This window comes from Phascolarctos cinereus, unplaced genomic scaffold (assembly GCF_003287225.1).
Source record: "Phascolarctos cinereus isolate Bilbo 61053 unplaced genomic scaffold, phaCin_HiC Scaffold_726;HRSCAF=1367, whole genome shotgun sequence".
Classification (NCBI taxonomy): Eukaryota; Metazoa; Chordata; class Mammalia; order Diprotodontia; family Phascolarctidae; genus Phascolarctos; species Phascolarctos cinereus.
Genome location: NW_027556098.1, coordinates 176204310 through 176225056, shown reverse-complemented (window position 1 = coordinate 176225056; position 20747 = coordinate 176204310). Strand labels below are relative to the sequence as shown.

Genomic DNA, 20747 nt, shown 5'->3' with positions numbered 1-20747 from the left:
CTTGGGTATCTTCCCTAGGAAAGAGGCATGATAAGCATTTCTGAAAGTCACTTCTACCAAGATTAACAATGCTTGCCTTGCTCACCACTTTCCTCTACAGAACAGGCAGCTAGAGATAATCTAACAACACACAAACAAACCAAAAATGGTTCCTTTAAACTTATTTAATGATATTTGAATGCTCATTTTCTATTTTCCCAGATCCCAGAAAACAAAGTTCCTTTTAGATGACCAATATTTTGTTCCAGAAACATACAACCTTATCATCTAATTCATAAAAGAGCTATTTTACAAACATACATCTGGATAATTAGAACAATAAAGTCTTTCAGACATTTCAAAACATGATCAGTAAAAATACAGGATTATTAATAAAGTTTTCTTTAAAGAATACTTCCAGATTTTTTAAAGTAATCTCTGTTAAGAGTACATGATTGTATGGTGTACAAGGAAAATAAGATGTTCTAGTATGAAGAGATTCAAAGATTTATTAAAAATAATAACCAACCGTTTGCACATTACAGTGACCATTTTTGCAGTACACCTCCTTGTCAGTTTGCACCTGGAAATAGAGGGTATTTGTTTCCTTTTATTTATTTATTGGGGGGTGGAGTGGGGTTTGAAAGCACACTCCTTCAGCAAATTCATTAACAAAACCACCAACACCAGTGGAGAGAGACAGGTTATTGAAGTAAGGAAATGACAAACTCTTTGGAGAAAGGAAAATACTTGGGGGGTAGGAGGTGTGCATTTTGGAAGGTATTAGAGGTGGGAATTAGAGAACATTTTACAAAAATGTAACAATGCTGAAGGTGGGAAGCATAAGCAAAAACTCAAATGAATTTCTGTATTAATTCGTCTTCTTAAATTTTGCCTAGTTTTCAACAATGGGTTATGAGTCCAATAGTCCAAATTAACACTGCATTTTAGGATATAGAGATAGATCCCAGTTTGAAATCTGTATATATCAGCGCCCTTTCAGTCCACATACAACCTGTTGAAGCTACAATCACCAAACAGCAAAAGAAGTAAGCAATGGGAAGCAGCAGGGTATTGGGCTGCTGCTCTCACACAGAAATTTTTAAAGTGATACCTGTTTTCTTCTGTACTAGCTTATAAACAAAGCATTAAAAAACACACACAGGGAACAAAAACAGGCACTAGCTCTATCAGAGAAACAAAGAATGTCTGAAAAAAAGATCCCATGTAGAATTCTACAATGAATGTGATCCTTAACTCTTAACAGCCAAGATTCAGATGGGAAATCTGGAAGTTAATGTCAACTCAAATTGGTCCTGATTTTAGAGTACACAGAGCATATGGTTTCTAGGGCAGGGAACTCCATTTCAAATCATGGTGCTTTCGGACTGTCAATATAACTTGACTGTTTTCTGAAAGGGAATGAGATGTTCTAATGTATTTCACCACTTAACAGTCCAGAAGGCCATTAAAACAACAGGACAGAACACACTTCAGTAAGCCCATTCAGCATCCCCCAAGACAGCTCGTTGGTTTTCCATAGATCTCTTTTTCTCGAGTCTTTTTGAGAAAACAGGATCCCATCTTCTCTTTATCACTCCCTAGGAAAAGGGTTTTCTAGTGACCAGTTTTGCTTAAGGAGTGTGATTGTTAAAAGTAACAGAAGGGAAACTTTCTCCCTCTTACCTGGCAGCTCTAAGATGCAAAGGGCACTTGCAGCTTTGGGATCTTTTCTGGATTATGCTTTGGAAAGATGAAATAACTTATTTCGTAGCGCCTGAACTACATTTGATGTGCGTCCCCCCCACCCCTGCGCAGCTACACTTTGTATCTCCATTGTGCAGAGTAATAAGCTGAAGGAGGGACAGAATAACTAACTTGCTCAAGACCATTGAGTGAAGTAACTAGGATAGAATTTAAAACATTGCACTTTTCCTACCTCCTGAAGGAGTTAATGTACTGTCAAGTGGTTACACTGTAGGTGTTTGCAGCAAACTTATAGTTGTGTCATACTGCTCTTGTCCCAAATTAAACTGCCTTGGTGGACACTTCTCAAATACCCACTTAACAGCATCTCCTTTTATGCAGACAGGCTGGTGCTAGTGCATGGCTGGATACACATGTACAGATAACCCTTGGGGTTGGCAGTGATCACAGCATTCTTGCCAGCAGCACCTAATGGAGCCATTTCATTTCTGTAGGCTCTTCCTGGTAGGTGAGGGAAAGCTCCAGGCTGGCGTTCTGTGTGTACTAGGGTTCTGCTTTTAAAGCTCCTTACCCCATTCTAGTTTAAATTATATTTTGTTTATAATCTGAGATGCAGTTCCAGTCTACAGGCATGTTCCCAAGTCAGTGATTGTGGCCATGTCCAAAAAGCAAAGCTTAGGTGACAAAACACAGGCAGGGAACTTGATGTAGTCAGATGAGCTGGTGATGTTGAAAAGCAGCTGGGAATTCCTGCTATTTATGATGAGATAAATCTGATTTCTTTGTGACAGCTAAGAAGGGAGTAAAAATCACACACTGACCATTCACAGAAAAGTGGAAGACACTATTGGAAGATGTGATGAAATGAATGCTTTGTATAGGAACAGGATTTTGCAGATTTGGCACATGTTTTTAATTGGCAAAAACAAAACAAAACAAAACCTCCAAAGCCTGTTTACCTGATACACAAAGAATATTGTTCAAAGACTGTGACTGAAGATATTTTCAAGTGACAGTTTTGAAACCACTATCCTCTGTAGGATACTGCCAATGCTGCTACTAACCCTAGTGCAGGCCTGGAGAGTTCAGTGTATGTTCTGGTATTGATCTGCAGGTTTCAATTTGCAAGGTCAGTCTTGCTCCCAGGATGGAAAGGGCTACAGCAATAAAGCCAAAGCAAGTGCTTACAGAGCTGGTTTGGGCAATCCTGTCTTCTCCACTGCCTTTCTTTCCATTCCAGCCTTGACTCTCTTTGCAGTACAAGTAGAGAGCATTTTGGCACAATCAGTGCAAAAATCAGAGTCAAACCTCCAGGTACTAAAAACTTACTGGCCCTATAATCAGCAGTACCCGTGGCTAATGAAGCCATGGTTCAGCTCAGTAGTGATTTAGTTTGACACATATCCTTTCCAACCTCTCCACCCTTTTTCTCCATCCCATCCCCGCCCCCCTCTTCCCTAACCCCACTATGTCCCCTCTCTCTGAAGCATTTCCACTTTCATTTTTCTGCTCAAGTTGCAGGGACAATTCATACAAGTGCCAAAGCCCTATGTATAACTGTAAAAATTAAACAATATCTAGATTATTTTACAGTCAAGAAAATAAAACTTGGCTTCTCTTTTCCCTCTCAGAACCCATGATTTGATGGAAGAGAAGAAGAGTGAGTTGGAAGGGGGAGTAGGAGGGGGGCAGGGAAGGGAATAAATCAATTTTCAAGTGCCTGGTTATTTAGTGCATTAAGAATTTTTGTGACATAGGAGGTGACCTTAGCTACAGAAGATGGATGCTTGCCCCACAGGTAAGAAGCTCATCTTCTATCTGACCCCTCTTAAATATAGTCATTCTGTACATGAAAACCATAGGGAAGTAGCAGTCTAGGGGCTAGCAGGGAGTGCTAAAATTCAGTCCAGTGAAACCAAAACACCCTAGTTCCCTCTTGCTCTCCCCAAACCACCCCAACCCCCAGGCCTGAACTGTGATTTCAGGAGCAGCTGATCCTTGGGTGTACTAAATAAAAAGGGCTAAAACTCTTGCCACACAATTAAAACAAAACCATAAAAACAAAATTAAAATTAAAATGTGCTTTCAAAATGTGGAATGAAGTCAAATAAATACATCTGATTCTTTTTTCTTTTTTTTTAAATGCCTAAATACATTTTTTTATATCCTACACCCAAAGCTCTGTACATTTGGTTTTTGTTCTGAAATCGAAATGAATTTCCGATAGTGAGGGGAAGAAGATGAGAGAATAGACACTCCCTCACTGACAGACAAGTGCAGCTGCCATACTGGGAAAAAATGATTCCCACTTTGAGCATACTGGGACATGGCTAGCATTCAGATGGTCCACAGGAAGATCCTCTGTCACACACTCTCTCCCAGTCCGCTTTGGAGCCAGGATGTGGTGGTGCAAGGCCGAGGCTCAGAATCCAACCTTCAGCCACCAATAACAACTGTGGCTTTAACTTTTATCTGGGGAAAAAGCAAGACACAAGGAGATCAGAGTGAGTCAGGGGAAATGGTTCCCAGGACTTTAATAATGCACTTTTATATTTCTATACACACACATACATGCATGTACACACACACACACACACACACACACACACACACACACACAACACGTATGGCTCTCTATCAGAAAGTACAGGTGTACTCTGGTGTCATTGTGCAAGAAAGTCAATAGGGCATAACTAAATCCTACCATAATGTCATGAAGCTTGCTATAACTGTGGCCTGCGGGCTGCTTGCGGCTCGCCAAAGGATTTTGGGCGGCCTGCGAAAAATGTAGAAGAAAACTCTAAAACTACATTTTTCACTGCCGCCCAAAAGCCTTTGGCATGCCAGCAGGCCACAAGCAGCCCATGGGCAAAAGGTTGTGCAGGCCTGTGCTAGAGGAATGATGTTACAAATGGACAAAATAATTGTCTTGGTAATGTGTTTTTGCTGAACCAATTAACCTTAGAGAGATATGCTAAACAACACATTATAACATCTACATTGGGTAAAGATACATGCAAAGGCATAGGGAAACCCTTTTGTAAACTCCTTGTTCACATAAAGAACACAGAACTGCTACAAAAGCCAAGGGAGACCCATTTTCTCTATCATTAGGAAATAAGAGAAGCTTTAGTAAATCTTTCGCTACTGTAATCATGACTTTCTAATCTGCTTTTTTTCTAATTCCTGGCTCTTGAAAAAGGTGAGAAGGAGAGATGTAATGACATTAGAGTTGCTAACTGAAGAAAATATATGATCGCATAAAAGCATGATGATTTTCACCTACCTGAGTGCTCCTCTGTGAGGGCTGATCCAGCCAGCCTTTGGCAAAGAGTCATGTAACTTTCTTCCACCTTCTGTAAAACACAACCCATATGATTTTCATCGATTTCTAGGGTGAGGGGAGGGAAGACTAAGGGGAAATAAAGCTTGTTATGCAATAACAGTGCAAAATTGTTTTAGTATTTACTTATTTCACTTATATGCCTTCAAATAAGAACATTACCTTGCTTAGAAATTTTGCCTATGAAAAAGAACAACTTTCATTTTTCTTACAATCTTATGCTATGAATAATTTAGAAGTGATACATAAGAAAGATGGGTTAATTAGACTGCAAGAGCAAGGGATGGCAGGTGGACAGCCAGAGTATTCCTGGTACCCCTACAAAGTCAGGAAAAAGTCCTATAGCACACTGGGCTGACCCCCTGTGCCAAAATTTTGATAGAATATGGATAGAAATTAAATAGGAATGGCAGGCATGCATGTGTAATCATGTGCATTATTGTTAGAGGGTACTCTTAAATCAATGAAATTACAGATCCATTTGGGTACGCAAAAAAGGAAAAACAAACATATAAGATCCCCAAAAAGGTTTTTGTTAAGCTGCCTTATTAACTGTTTTATGTTGTATAACATGAGGTTCATCAAAATTAGTCTCCTTACAAATGAATTTCAGACATTTCATCAACTACAGGGCAACACTATATAACACTGTATAAAAATCAAGAAAATATATCCAAATGAAGTCAAAATATGAAAGTGAGAAAAGTTAGACTGCCAAAATGCTAGAACATTCCTACCTTCCCCTTTTCCTTCCATAGCTATTTATTCTAGCAAAAGTACAACATACCTATAATACATCTAGGCTCTTTAACATCTCTCTCTACCACAGACCAAGGTGGCAGATACTAAAATGTAATTCAATTCCTCAAAAAACAAGGGTTTTCAAACCATTATTAATCCTGTAATACACAGAACTTCCGAAAACATAAGTCAAAGTTGGCACAATCTCTTACCTTGTAGAAACCATACAAAAAAGGACAATGAGAAAATGTATGGCATAAGGAGGTCGATTAGCAAAAGGGCAGTCTATTTATTCACCCCATACTCTGCCCCTTTACTACTTGGAATGAGTGTCTCAACTTTTGATGAAACTGGCCTTTAAAAATCTAAGAGGACCTAGGGAACTTCTGTTTACTTTCCAAAATTCTCCTTCAATGCTGGGACTGTCAAAGGAAAAGGTTTTAGGCTCAGTCTAAAAGCCACTAAAGCTTTTCTTCATCCATCATAAGACTCAGAAAGCTACTATCGCCACCACAATGTGTTACAAAACAAATAATAGGCAATAGCAAGTTATGGCTTTTCCAGGCCTAGATTTATAATAATATAGATATCACCTGTCTTAGCACATTACTCAAATCTTCTCACATATCAGCCAAGAAAATCACATAGATTCAGAACCTTTAACCTGGAAATATAACAAGAAAACAGACACAGAAGAATGTTTCCCATTCTTCTGATTTAACAACCTGAGAATCCCAGCCGCCTGTCCTCTCCATGGACAAGGAGAGCACACATATTCAGATTCTACCAGGTTTACTGACATCAGTATTTCATTCTTTCTTTGCTTCCATTCTGCAGCATTTGCCACTTGGAAGTAAGCATTAGGGATGCTGAAACAGGCTTTAAAAAAGCAGCAGTGGATACCTTTAAGTGTTCAAGGTCAGCCTCTATCTTCCGAATGTACTGCATGATTTGGCTGTGTGAGTCTGCAGTGGAAGAGGGACTCTGGGCACTGAAGCCAGACTCCTCCCCAGTTCCCCAGCGCTGCTGGACTAGGAATTCAGGGGTCAATGAAGAACCCCCTCCATCAGACCGGGGATGGTGGAGAGGCTGCTGCTGGTGAGCCCAACCCACAGAAGGGAGGCCTGAACCAACTTCCTCCTCCGTAGAGCTCTCCTGCACTGTTTCAAAGCCATCGAGGATCACAATGTTTCCTGTTGATGGAGCAAGAGAACAAGTTACCACTACTATCAACAGCTGCCAAGTCACAGAGCTGATACTGGGCAAGTTCATAAACATCCAAATACACATATTTAATCATGCTGGGGCTAGTGCTATTTAACAATTTCAGGTACTAATTGTATCTGAATTTTAAAATACTACACATTGCCACACAAGTTAAGAAAATAATTCAATATTTTTTATCCAGCCTTTTTGATACATGTATACCAGGATATCGTCTACTCCAGATGAAGGAACAATATATTGTCATCAGAACTGGTTCACAATGAACTTGCCTGAGATCCGTGACTGAAGAGCATCCTCTTCCTTTCTTTCTGTCCCATCACTTTCTGAAGGATTATCATCACTATGGGCTTCACGGGCATCAAAAAAGTGCTCTCCGCTGTCATCAGGACCCCCTTCTAGCTCTGCGCTAGACGGCTCTGGGGTCATGATCATGTGGTCCATGACTAAAACATTACTTGCCCTGCTATCTTGAGATGCCAGTTCCATATAATCCTGTGGAACTGGGGATTCAATTGAAGTCCTTGGGCTGTAATATGCAGCAATTTCACCAGTTACGGTTTGGAGGGGCATCTGTCCTTCACCAGGTTGTCTGGTCTTACTATTTTCAGAGTGGTCTAGGACATTTTGGATCACACCTGGACTTTCTACCTGTACCCCCTGAGAGGCTGTCCTAAACCTTAGGAAATGCTGCCAGTCTTCATGAGTCCTCTTCTCAGTCAAACCTAGCTGCTGTACCAGCAACTGCTTCAACAGACCCACTAAAAGAAAAAATAAAAAAAAGGATATTCACCAGTTTCTACGAGGATTCAGTTAAGTGGCCAAGCCATTTCTAAATGTAAATCAATCAATAAGCATTTATTAACATCTAATAAACAAATGAGTTTCTAATAACACAAATACCAAACACTAAAGTAATTTTGTATATGCTTTGGTATTTAAAACACTGGAATAAATTGCCAAGTGCACCTATGGTTGCACTTAGAGCCAGCAGATACCATCTAGTTGCATTACGGCACCTTCATGAACTTTCTACATGACCTGGGCACGTTACCTAGATACTAGTGACTTAATTTCCTCTACTTTCTAGGTATACTGAGAAAATCAGGTTAAAAAAAAAGCATGAATTTTTTTGAGCTACTCAGAAACAGATGCTATGTAAATACAAGGAGTCATATTTTTTAGTAATTCTCTTAGAGTTCCTTAAGCACAGGTCTTACCATGTTGCTGCTCTGCTCGATAAGCTCCAGTGACTCTCAATTTCTTCTAAGATCAAAGGAAAACTCTCCTGTGGTTTGGAGCCCTTTGTAACCTGGTTCCTCCTTATCTTTCCAAACCTATTAATTAATCCCCTTCATGAATTCTGACGTAGCCAAACTGATTTTCTTGCTATTCTTCACACATGACATTCCATCTTCCATTTCTGTTCCTTTCGACAGACTAATCCTCCCTGCCTGGAATGCAGGGCACTCCTCCCTTACCTCTGCTATTTTCCTTCAAAGTTCAGTTTAGAGGCCTCTTTCTCTCAGTCTTTTCCCAACACCCCTGCCATCACTGCCTTCCCTCCCCTCCCCATTAAATCATATTTATTTTGCATCGACTTCTCTGTATCCATGTTTTCTCCCCTACAGAAAGTAAGCTCCTTGACAATGAGAATATCCCATTTATATCTTAGTATTTTCAATGCCTGGAAAAATCTCTAGCACATAGCAAGCAATTAATAAATGGTTGTTGGCTGAACAGTAGAGGATGTTAAAGCAGAAAATTCAAAATGCTAAGCACTCAATAACAGAGCTGTAACAACTCAAGCAAATAATTTTAGTTAGAATCAAATTTTTCCTATTAACTATAGTAAGCATATTACAAAGATTTTACTTGATGATTGCTTTTCTTTCATCACATCTGGGTCCACAATTGTAAGAAAGTTGGCAATACAATATAGAGTCAGGTTTAATGCTTTTTAAAATTTTGACTTAAAACTTAACACCTCCCTAGGTTACTTGGATACCTCAGGAGTGGATAAGTATATGTGCATATAAGTCACTCTCACAATGATTACCTAGCTCTACAACACCTTCCCTGTACCATCCAATCAACCAATATGCATTTACTAAGTACCAGCAATGCTCCAGACACTGTCCTCAGTCAGTAAGAGGGATACAAAGACGAAAATGAAACACTCCTTATTTTTGAGGAGCTGACCTTCCATTGGATGAGACCAAAAGAGACACAGAGTAAAGTGTTAAGGCAAAGATGAAGTAAAAAGCAGAGTGCATTCTCAGCATATGAGAGACAGGTAATGAAAGGTGCAGAGATGGGAGCTGGCACATCACACAGGAGAAACGTAAGAAGATCAATCTGTGTGTAGAAGACAGTCATGCATAATACAGACTGGAAAGGGAGGATGGACCAAATTGCAAAGGGCTTTAGAAGCTAAATAGAGGAGCTTATATTTCACCTTGGAGGCAAAAGAGATCCCTTGGAGTATAGTAAAAATAATTTTGGCAGGAAGGCAGTCTAGAGAAGAAAAAGACTTGAAGCTTGAAGACCACTGTAAGAGTCCAGGCAAAAATGTTAGAAAAGCCTAAACTAGAGTGGTAATAAAGAGAAGGGAACAGATGTGAGAGATGTCAAGGAGGTGGGATCAATAAGGATTTAACAACTGATATCAAGCAAGGGAGAATGAGGAGTCAATGACAATACTGAAACTGAGAATCTAGATGTTGTTGCCTTCAGTAGAAAGAGAGAAGTCCAGAAGGGAGATGGTCTTTTGGGGGAAAGAGAATTAGTTCAATTTTAGTTCAATTTCAATGCTAAGTTTGAGATGTCTATAATATATCCAGTTTGAAATATCCAAGAGGCAGATGGAAATGAACAGCTGTAGCTCAGGAAAAAGATGAGGGCTGAATAGATGTGGGAGTCATCTGCATCAAGATGATAATTATATCCTTGGAAGCTAATGAATGAGAGGACACAGTCTTGGGATACACCCACAGTTAGGAGTTATGATATCCAAGATGGATCAGAAAAGGAGACTGAGGAGATAAACAGGAGAAGAACCGAGAGAGAGAAGTGTCACAAAAATCCAGAGAGCAGAGAGTATCCAGAAGTGTGGTCAAATGTCAAATGCTCCAGAGAGGTCAAAAAGAATAAGAATTAAGAAAAAGCTATGAGCTTTGGCAATTAAGAGATCACCAGAAATTTTAGAGAGAGAAGTTTCGGTTGAGGGTTGAGGTTGAAAGCCACACTGCAAAAGGTGGAAAAGCATGAGAGAAGAGAGAACGCAGAGGCAACAGCTGTAAATAGCTTTTCTAGGAGTTTGGCTATGAAAGGGAGGCAAGATACAGACTGATAAGATGAAGAGACGCTAGGTACCAGGAAAGGAACTACTTGAGAGGGACAAATTGAAGGAGGAAGAGGTGGGGAAGGGGAAGGAGGGAGGGAATGAGGGAGGAGGAGAGAAAGACAGACAATATGAATTTGATGAAAAAGACCAAAGGGAAGGGATCAAGGTCACTTGTAGAGAGGTTAGCTTTGGCTGGGAAAAAAGGGCCACCTAATTATCACAGAATAAAGAAGGAGAGAGTGGGCCACGATATCAGAGGGTTGTACAATATAGCAGAGAGAAAAGGTCTCATGACAAATGGTCTCCATCAGCCAAGTCTGAGGCAAGGTTCTCAGCTGAGAGGGTTGACAAAGGGGTGCTGTGGGAGGCTTGAGTAGAGAAGTTTTGAACAGCCTCTGTGCGAAGGACAGAGACTCAACTAAGGAGAAGGAAAGCAATTATCTTGATTAGGTGAGAGACCAATTAAAATTAGATAGCATAAATCTCTAGTGGACATAGTCTGCTTAGGTGCCTGATTTCCTCAAATCCATTCAGAAGTATGTTAGCAGCAGCAGACAAGGCAAATGATGGGAGTAATCTGAGATCTGGATTTGGCAAGGCAAGAATATTTTTACATGCAAAAATATATTAAAAAGACTCCAAGCAAAACTGTCTTAATACCAGTAGTGAAAATATTTGATTCTAACATTGAAATGAACTTTCGAAAAAAACACTGATCATCACTTCATGCTAATCTGCAATGTGCAAAGAACACTTGAAATAAAGGACACCAAAGAAAATTTCTCATGAAATACACCCAAACTCAATTATTATTCTGCTCTTAAAAAATAACCTAAGGAATTTGCCTTGGGTGTTAAGAAAAAAAATGAAAATGCTCCACAATTTTCTTTGGTTCCAATAATTTAGTCATGTAGTAGAATTAACCAAAGGACAATATTTTTCTGTTTTTTTTTTTTAAGACTGATTCTGGACATGTTATACAAGAGTTTATTTTGCTTGACTGGACATTTTTCTAAAAAATTTCCACGTTAGATATGTTGTAAAAGAAAAACACACATACATATGTAAGGAAAATAAAGAAAGTATAAAAAAGCTTCCATCTGCACTCAGAGTCCATTAATTCTCTCTCTCTCTGGAGGTAGACAGCATTTTGCATCATGAGTCCTTTGGGATTATCTTGGATCACTGTATTATTGCTGAGAAAAGCTAAGTCATTCACTGCTGATCCTCATACAATATTGCTGTCACTATGCAAAATGTTCTCCTTGTTCTGCTTACTTCACTTTGCATGAATTCACGTAAATCTTCCCAGGTTTTTCTAAAATTATCCTGCTCATCATTTCTTATAGCACAATAGTATTCCATTACAATCATAATCCTCAACTTGTTCAGCCACTCCTCAATGGATGGGCATCCCTTCAATTTCCAATTCTTTGCCACCACAAAAAGAGCTGCTATAAATGTTTTTGTACATGTAGGCCCTTTTCCCTTTGTTATGATCTCTTTGACAGACCTAATAATGGTATTGCTGAATCAAAGGGTAGGCACAGTTTTATAGTGTTTTGGGCATAGTTCCTGTTCTCCAGAATGGTTGGACCAGTTCATAGCTCCACCACCAGTGCATTAGTATCCCAATTTTTCCACATCTCCTCCAGAATTTGCCATTTTCCTTTTCTGACACCTTAGCTAATCTGATAGGTGTGAGGTGGTACCCCAGAATTTGTTTCAATTTCATTTCTCTTAAATGATTTAGAAAATTTTCTCATATAACTATTGATAGCTTTGATTTCTTCTCCTGAAAATTGCCTGTTCATATCCTTTGGCCATTTATCAATTAGGGAATGGTTCGCATTTTTATAAATTTGGCCAAGTTCCTTATATATTTGAAAAATGCAGCCAAAGGATAAGTAAGTTTTGATGAGTTCTGGTAAAACTACATTGTCAATGACAAAGGATATTTTCCTTAGTTTATTTTAAATAAAAAAAAATTGAGAGTAAATTCTGAGCTGCAAAGTATATCTTGCTGTAACCTTTACAATGAGGAAGTTACCAGGAGTGTGTAAAAATACCCAGAAATTAGATAAATGGGAGAGGCTCAAAATAGATTTAATAGATTCTGCAAGGCTCCTGAGTTTTGAGTTTATCTTCTGTGCCCCTTCCAGGCACTAATTCTCACCACCACCAAGATCCACTCTCAGTACCCTGTTCTACTCTTCATACTCTCCTTCAGAGCTTCCAGTCACCCCAACAACTTCAACTGTTACTTCTACATGGATGATTCCCAAGTTTAAATCTCCTGACCTATTTTCTTCCACATACTCCAGTCCCACATCTCCAAATTCTTGGCAGACAGACATTTTCACACAGATGTGCTGCCACAATCGGAAGCTCAACATGTATAAGATACAACTCCAGTTTCCCTCTTCCCTTTGTTGATGCTATTAACCTCACTATCATTCTTTCTATCATTCAAAGGTAAAACACTGATGTCATCTTTGACTCCTCCCTTCCTCCCCTCTAGCTACCAAGTTCTGTGGATTCCTCCCTTATATAGTACTGCTAAAATCTTCATTTCCATCACTGCTACCATCCAAGTTCAAGCCCTTCTAATGGTTAGCTTACTGCAATATCTTACTTACTAGGATCTCCACCTGTGGTCTTTACTTGCTCAAATCCATCTTGCACATTGTCACCAGCTTAACTTTCCTGAAATGCCACTGTCGTAATATCATTTCCCTCCCCAAACACCTTTTGTTGCTCCTCTCTATCTATAGGTCTAGCATGATCTGGCCTCAACCTAATTATTCTAATTTTATCAACTGCACTCATTTGCATGAATTCTCTACTTTAGTCAGACTAGTCTAGTCCGTTATCTCCCAATCAAGACTCGTGTTTCTGCCTTCATGCCTATCCATTTTTCAAGCCATTGAACAAATTCTAACTACTCAGTGATAACCTACTTGGTCACCTCAGCCCATGGCAATCTCTAAACTTTTTAGTTGTTAATGTCTCCACCATTTATTACATATTTGAAACATACTGTTGCTTACTGTCAAGTTTTGCTTTTAAGTCATAACTAATATAAGACTAAAGGATTTAGCATTAGAAGAGACTTTAGAGATCATCTAGCCCAACACCTTGATTTTGCAGATGAAGAAAGTGAAGCCCAGAAGAGCCAAGTAGCCTAAAGTCAACCAGGCAGTAAGAGCACAGCCAGGACCTAACTCTGAATCTAGCACTTTCAATTACACTATGCTGCCTTGTCATTTCAGCTAGACCATTAAAATCTCTGAGAGCAGGGATTCTCTCTTATCCTTATGGTACAATGCCTAGCACAAAGTATGTGACTGATTGACTGAATCACTTACAGTTCCTCAGTGCGTCCAATGCCCACCGCTCTTCAGAGACAGGGAAACGTGGCTCTGGGATAGTGCTCTGATAGTCCATTCCAGACTCTTTAGATGTCTCTTCTGCTTGTTCCTTTTCAAACTGTCTTTCAGCCAGTAGATCATTGATCTCTGATTTCCCAGAGGTAACTGATGAAGGGGACTGATGTTTTGATATTAAAGGAGTATCTGTTCCCATGTGTTTTTCTGCTCAATGGGGAATAAAAGGTGTGATGTTTATAAATAGTAGGGACTCAAATACCAAAGTAATGCCCTCACATGCTTCCCAAATGATAAAAGAAATTCTATATAATTTATGTTTGAGTATCTTAAACAGAAACTTAGCAAGAAGCAAAGAAAGCCATCCCTAGCAAAGCTTATAATTTTCAACCTAAAGAATTCAAAAGGAATTTCACCTGCATGGGCTATCCTGACAATCCTGCCATGTTAGATCAGTAGGCTAAATCTATGAACTACAGACCTCTTCAAAGATTCCTTAAAAATTTAATAAGATATATTGATCATATTTTCCCTGAGCTAATAGGAATGAGTTTACCTGGACTTTGAAGACTAGAGGTAGAAACACCATGTGATTCCTCCTTCACCTTTGAAGCTTCTTCTTCATCACGCTCACCTCTACAGAAATATAAAATCCATCTTTCATAACCATCAGGTACCTAACACCACTGCACCAAAATGTACACAATACAAAATCACAGTAATCAAAAATCAAAGCAAAAACTCACTCGCAGGGGGGTGACTCTGGTAGTGTAATGGGCTTTGTGGACTGTTCCTTTACTGAGAGGGCCATCCTGCCAATCAAGTCCTGCCAGCTGCAGGAAGTTCCAAGAAGTTGTTGAGGTAGGGGTGGGGGTGGGGGTGGCCCAGGGGAAGAGGAAGGGAAAGAAGAGAAAAAATAAGAGAAGATGAGAAAAACCACATCCAACACAACTTGGAAAAAGAAAGTAACTTTCAAATTTGCAAAGAGGAAATCTCTTATGTAGCAAAGTGCAGATGCCAAAGTCATATCTCAACAAGAAAACTAACAGTAATACAGTAATCTGTTTAAAGGATCCACTAAAAACTTGAGACAATGTTATAAAAAGAAAATTTAAGAAGAGATTAAATTTAATTCAACAAACATTTATTAAGAAACTAAGTAAGCTTGTGGTGGGTGCTGGGAATACAAGGATAATAAAACAAAACAATCTCTGCCCCAGAAGAGGATAAACTTCCTCAAAGATTGGAGCAGGGAGGGTATTCAGTTTACAGTCAGTGTTTTTGTAGTCCAACTACTTCTAGCCATTAAACTAATCAGGTTTGTGAAACATTAGGCTTTGAATCTAACAGAAAATACTAGGTAGAAAAATACAGTTGAGACCGTCACTTACACTGCCTTTTCAGAAACTGTCTGTGCCACCAATTCATAAATTTGGGCTCCATTATCTGACATAGAGATGACAAATAATGCTTTGTTATCTGGAAGAGAGAGAATAGAAAGTTATTCCATCATGGATCAAACAGAAATATTTGTGATCCCAAGGGGATGTTGAGTATTCACATCACTGAATCAAGCATTGTATTCATTTTCCATTATAGATGTGAGTTTCCAACTTCAACTATTCTAAACTCTTAAATGTTCATTTATTTTACCTAAGACAAAAAAGCTTACTACTGTTCACGTACATAATGGCACATGGTAGGAAAGCTCAGAGAATTTAGGTATCTCAAGTCTCTTGTGATAGATATGTATATGTATATGTATATGTATATGTATATGTATATGTATATGTATATGTATATGTATATGTATATGTATATGTATATGTACATGTACATGTATATGTATATATGTATATAAGTATGTGTATATATATATATAGATATATATGCATATCATTGCTTCACTTTACAAATAGGAAACAAAGCTCATGAAATTTCTCCAGGTTTACCCAAGCAAAGAATTTGAGATCCCTTTTCCTAACTAGACAACGTGCTATTTCTAAAGTAACTTTATAATGAACCATAAGTTGTAGTTTTTCACCCAGTGGAAGTACTTGCCTGTCGCAACTTGTCGAACCAACACGGTATTCAATTTGATCACAGGGCTGAATGTGTGTTTGCTATCTGCTGTAGATGCTAGAATTTTACTATGACACCTCAACACCAGTCTATCATCCTGCTTTTGTAACAATACAAGGATGTCCTCCAGCAACAATGTGTACAGATCTACAAAAGAGAAGGTACCACACATTCATAACCAACTTTATGGGGGGAAAAAAGCAGTATGATGATGTATGAGATCCAATAATCAGTTTGCTTCCTTATAGTAGCCCAAATTCACACATCACTTTAAGAATTGCAAAGTATCTTAATCAAGACATATTTCACAAGCATACCAGGCACTGTGCTAAGCACTAGGGACACAAAAAGAGGCAAAAGACAGTCCCTGCCTCCAAGGAGCTCACAATCTAATTGGGGAGCTCACATTCTAATATATTATTTCATTTAAGCCTCAAAACAACCCAGTAAAGTCAGTAGTACAGGTTTCATTATCCCCACTTGAAAGATGAAGAAAGATTAAATGACTTGCCCATAGTCAGTCATTAAGTGTTATAGGCAGGATTCAAATTAAAATCTTCTTGACTCTGTGTCCAGAACTTTAACTACTATGTCAAACTTCCCTTGCTTACAAATGAAATGCTTACAATTACTTTTTAAAATAGTAGTACTAGGGTAGAGATACAATTGGATCATGGCAAAGCCAACTGATATCTCTGTGATGATATTCATGTTAAATGTTATATAAATGTTAGCTATTAGTTTTGTGCTTAGCACACAGTGCCTGGTACATAGTAAGCAGTATATGACACACTGCAAAAGTAACCAAAACAAATAAGTGAAAAAACAACCCTTAAAAAACAGATCTTCAGGGGCAGCTAGGGTGCACAGTGGATAGAGCACCAGCCCTGAAATCAGGAAGACCTGAGCTCAAATCCGGCCTCAGACCAGACACTTGACACTTACTAGCTGTGTGACCCTGGGCAAGTCACTTAACCCCAACTGCCTTAAAACAGAGAGAGAGAGAGAGAGAGAGAGAAAGAGAGAGAGACAGAGAGAGAGAGAGAGAGAGAGAGAGAGAGAGAGAGAGAGAGAGAGAGAGAGAGAGAGAGAGAGAGAGAGAAAGACAGAGAGACAGAGAGACAGAGAGAGAGAAAGAAAGAAAATACAGATCTTCACATTTACAAGTTGTTCGTGACAGCACTGCAATTTGACATTACTTGAAAACATGAAAAACAAGCCTCTTCTTCTCAAGGGAATTTCACCTTCCTCTCAATTCCACTTCTACATTCCCTTTCTCTCTAGCAGAAAAAAAAAGGAAAAAACAACTGAAAAAAGACATCCAACCTACCAATAGTCTTATCTCTATTCACCTTCCATACCAACGGTCCTTCATGAATCATCTTCCTCTTTGTTAAATCCAAATTCTGTCAAAATGAAAAAAGCAAACACAAGTGACTCCCTGAATGACGTAATACTTTGCCAAAACTTTTACCTTCATCATTGCCATCATCAATGCAATAAGTATATTCATTATTTAAATTCAAATCATTCATACAGAGCAGGCATTATTCTTCCTAAATTATCTGAACAAGGATAAAATACAGAGACAGAGTAATTAAAACAAAATGATACAAAGGAATAGAGATACCTCAGAAAAGCAACTGCAAGACCTGTTTTCTCAATCTTATTATTACCATGATCTAACTACTTTACCCAGTCACCAGATCCTGACTATATGGGCCCATAAAGACCACCGCTCATATTCAGTCTTAAAAGCCTAGATGACCAAGAGGCTTCAAATATTACCAATTATTAACATAAAAATCCTCTTTCTGTCATTCATTTAGCCACAAAAGAAGAGTGCTGGGACAACAAAAAGAGGGTAAACACATTAAAACATGCTTATCTGTGAAAAGTTACACCACACAATGAAGTCTGTTTTAAATATCTACTTAAAAGACCTACCTAAACTGGCTACATAGTAAGGGTGGCATTTTTAATGAAATTATATTTTTAGGGATACTCAAAAGTAGTCATGAAGAAATAATACTACTAGAAGTTGTATTTAGTATAAGTTTTGCCATCGTTTAGTGTCACAATTATAGAAGTTGAGCTTTTCTGCGCTTTAAAAGAACCTTAAGGAAGGACTATTAAAATATCTTGTTCAACCCAATAATCTGGGAAGTCCATTCAGTAAACAGCACCTCTGCACAAACTACAGAACAATTTTTTCTTTAAAATTCAAGTATAATTAGGATTTCTAAACTTCTTGGAAGTTTCTTCTACCCTGATGTGCAAAAGAGTAGAGTACCATACAAGCATTCCTCTAAATGAGCTACCATCACAATATGGTACAGATGTTTAAAGGAACATCAAAAATACAAAAGTAGACAATATGTCATGTTTTCTTTACATTATAATAAACTCCAAAAAAGTTTGGTTACCTATCACTGTTCTGTTAAACTGAACTCTATGAAAACTATTAAGACCATTAGACCTCTCTCACCCTGAGCTCTTCAACATTTGGATACTCTGACAGCTTCAAGTTAGATGTATCAAGGCGACGCTGGTAATCTTCTAAGCGCTGGAAATGAGATAACATGAAGCCAGGGTTATTGCTCTGGTGAAGTGATGCTCAAATAGTATTGCAACCTGGTGCTATACCAGGGCACAATGACCTTGATATACCAGTTACAGAAGTAAAGTCTTTCCCTGTAACTAAAACAGCTGGTATTTCAGGGATATCTGTTTCTCTTTTACCAGTCCCACCTTTTCCTTCCCTTGCTGTCTTAATAGTTAGGTGTTTTTTTTGTTCTTTACCTGTTTGTTCTCTGCCTCCTTGACAGCTTGATTCACATAATTTAGGATTTGACGACAGTGATCTGCTGCTTTCTTCACCTTTTCTCTTTCCTTTGGCCGTTCTGAAATTAGGCAAGATAGAAAAAAGCAAATGGTAGAAATTTGATGAGAAGATGAAAAATGGAATTTGATTCCAATCCATTAAATCAATGCTCTGCTATTTTTTTCCTATCTAGTTGAAAAATAATTTATTTATAAGTTCAAAAATGTTATGACAGCCTTGGTCAATGACAAGTCACTAACCAGGTTTGAAAACATTTTGCTTGGCAGTAAAGCCATGAAAACAGTAGAACAAAATACTTCTAACAGCACTATTTTAAGCAATAAAGAGTTAGTGTACAGAGCTCCACATGTAAAGAACTATATTTATTTTAACATAGAATTGTTTGAAGAGTGCTATGAATCCAAATAATTCCATAAAAAGTAATTCATTGAATGTGAAATCAAGTTCAAACAGAGTAAAAAGTGGTCTACAAAATCCACATCATTAAAAAGAAATTCAATGAAAGGTATGTGAATGTTATACTCTTACTGAGAATTTAAGGGATGCTAAAATCAGTTATCAAAGTTATAATTCCCCAGACAATTATAATCCAGTCATATTGTACAAATATAGTAAGGCATAAAATTTAATGGAATTTTTAGTAAGACAAAATCCTACTTATACAATAAGGAGTAAGCTATTGTTTCTAGGAAGAACTATAATTTTCAATTTCCTAATTTGTATATTCAAATTTTGAGATATAAAATTAGATGAGCAAAAGCTTAGTTGCACTAAATTATTTAAAAAGCTACAAGCACATGACCCTAAAGCAAGACTGAAGAAAAATGACTTTGTTTCAATTTTCACTACAGGAAAGTCAGTACTACAGTAATATAGTAAGTACTTTATGCATCTCTGTAAGGCCTGAACAGAATCAAAGAGCCATACATAGGTAATTGAACCTAGAAGGACCCTTAAAAAGAACATTTAGTCCAATGTTTCACAATTACCAGGGCTTGGCAAATTTCCACCAATTCATTAAACATTTACTAACAAAAGATTGTTATTTCTTAAATATAGACTTAAAAAGCTTTTAAAAACTAACTTATTTTCCAGCAGTTCTCTCTGTCTTTCCTTTCCAATCCCTAGCTTTCTCTATTCTAAGCTCCCAACCTCTGTCCTCGAGGTATTTGAAATTGCCCAGGAGGGTTCTCAGTAGATAATTCAAACATATTACCAGTCTAATGTATAGTTTGGGAAATGATGATCTTATCAACTGTCTCCTCAGGACCTCCCTCTTCTCCAACCTAATTTATACAAATTTATACAAAAGATAAAATTTCCTCTGACCCTGGTGTAGCATGCATTACACAATACCAGCACATGCCATTGTAAAGCGGCTACAAAGTAAATTAAGTAATATCTTGAATCCTGACATATCATTTGGACAGACAGTCAGTCAATAAATACTTATTAGGTGCCTACTATATGCCAAGCTATGCTTAGGGCTGGGGATACAAAAAGAGGCAAAAAATAGTCCCTGCCCTCAAAGAGCTTACAATCTAATGGTAGGGAAAAGCAAGCAAGCAAATTAAGTACAAACAAACTATATACATGGTAAACAGGAAATAATTAAGAGAGGGAAGGCACTAGAATTAAGAGGGGTTGTGAAAGGTTTCCTGAAGAACAGAGGTGTGAAACTCACAGCACTCCCAAATACCTGCAAAACTTCTAGAACCAAAATAAAATGTAATTGGAAAATGTTTAACAAAATAAATAAAAATATAATACATCATAGATAATACTAATTTGTGGTTTTCCAAGTCAATTAGCAACCCACAGGGACCGTTTCTATTTGAGTTTGATACCACTGATGTAAAAGATGGGATTTCAGCTGGTATTTGACGGAAGTCAGGGAAGCCGGGAGGCAGAGCTGAGGAAGAGCATTCTGGGCATGGAGGATAGGCAGAGTAAATATCCAGAGCCAACAAATGGAGTGCCTTGTGTGAGGAACAGCCAGGAGGCCAGTGTCCCTGGATCAAAGAGTATGTGTTGGAGAATAAGGTATAAAAAGACTGAAAAGATAGGAGGGAGCTAGGTTATGAAGGGCTTCGA

At 38.2% G+C, this 20747-nt stretch overlaps 1 protein-coding gene across 4 annotated transcripts in view; it reads right to left on the bottom strand.

Annotated features, from left to right (window-relative positions):
• Positions 1-149: 149 nt before the first annotated feature.
• Positions 150-20747, bottom strand: part of ARHGEF12 (Rho guanine nucleotide exchange factor 12) — a 171266-nt gene continuing 150668 nt past the window's right edge. For all 4 annotated transcript variants that reach the window (XM_078146896.1, XM_020984849.2, XM_078146897.1 and 1 more), the window contains 12 exons: positions 18611-18711; positions 18297-18374; positions 17139-17214; positions 15788-15955; positions 15118-15205; positions 14473-14559; positions 14283-14362; positions 13709-13933; positions 7267-7755; positions 6674-6963; positions 4973-5042; positions 150-4158 (listed from right to left, as the gene is read on the bottom strand). In XM_078146896.1, coding sequence (XP_078003022.1) covers positions 4148-4158; positions 4973-5042; positions 6674-6963; positions 7267-7755; positions 13709-13933; positions 14283-14362; positions 14473-14559; positions 15118-15205; positions 15788-15955; positions 17139-17214; positions 18297-18374; positions 18611-18711 — 1763 coding nt within the window. In that variant the 3' untranslated portion in view covers positions 150-4147. The remainder of the gene's footprint in view (positions 4159-4972; positions 5043-6673; positions 6964-7266; positions 7756-13708; positions 13934-14282; positions 14363-14472; positions 14560-15117; positions 15206-15787; positions 15956-17138; positions 17215-18296; positions 18375-18610; positions 18712-20747) is intronic.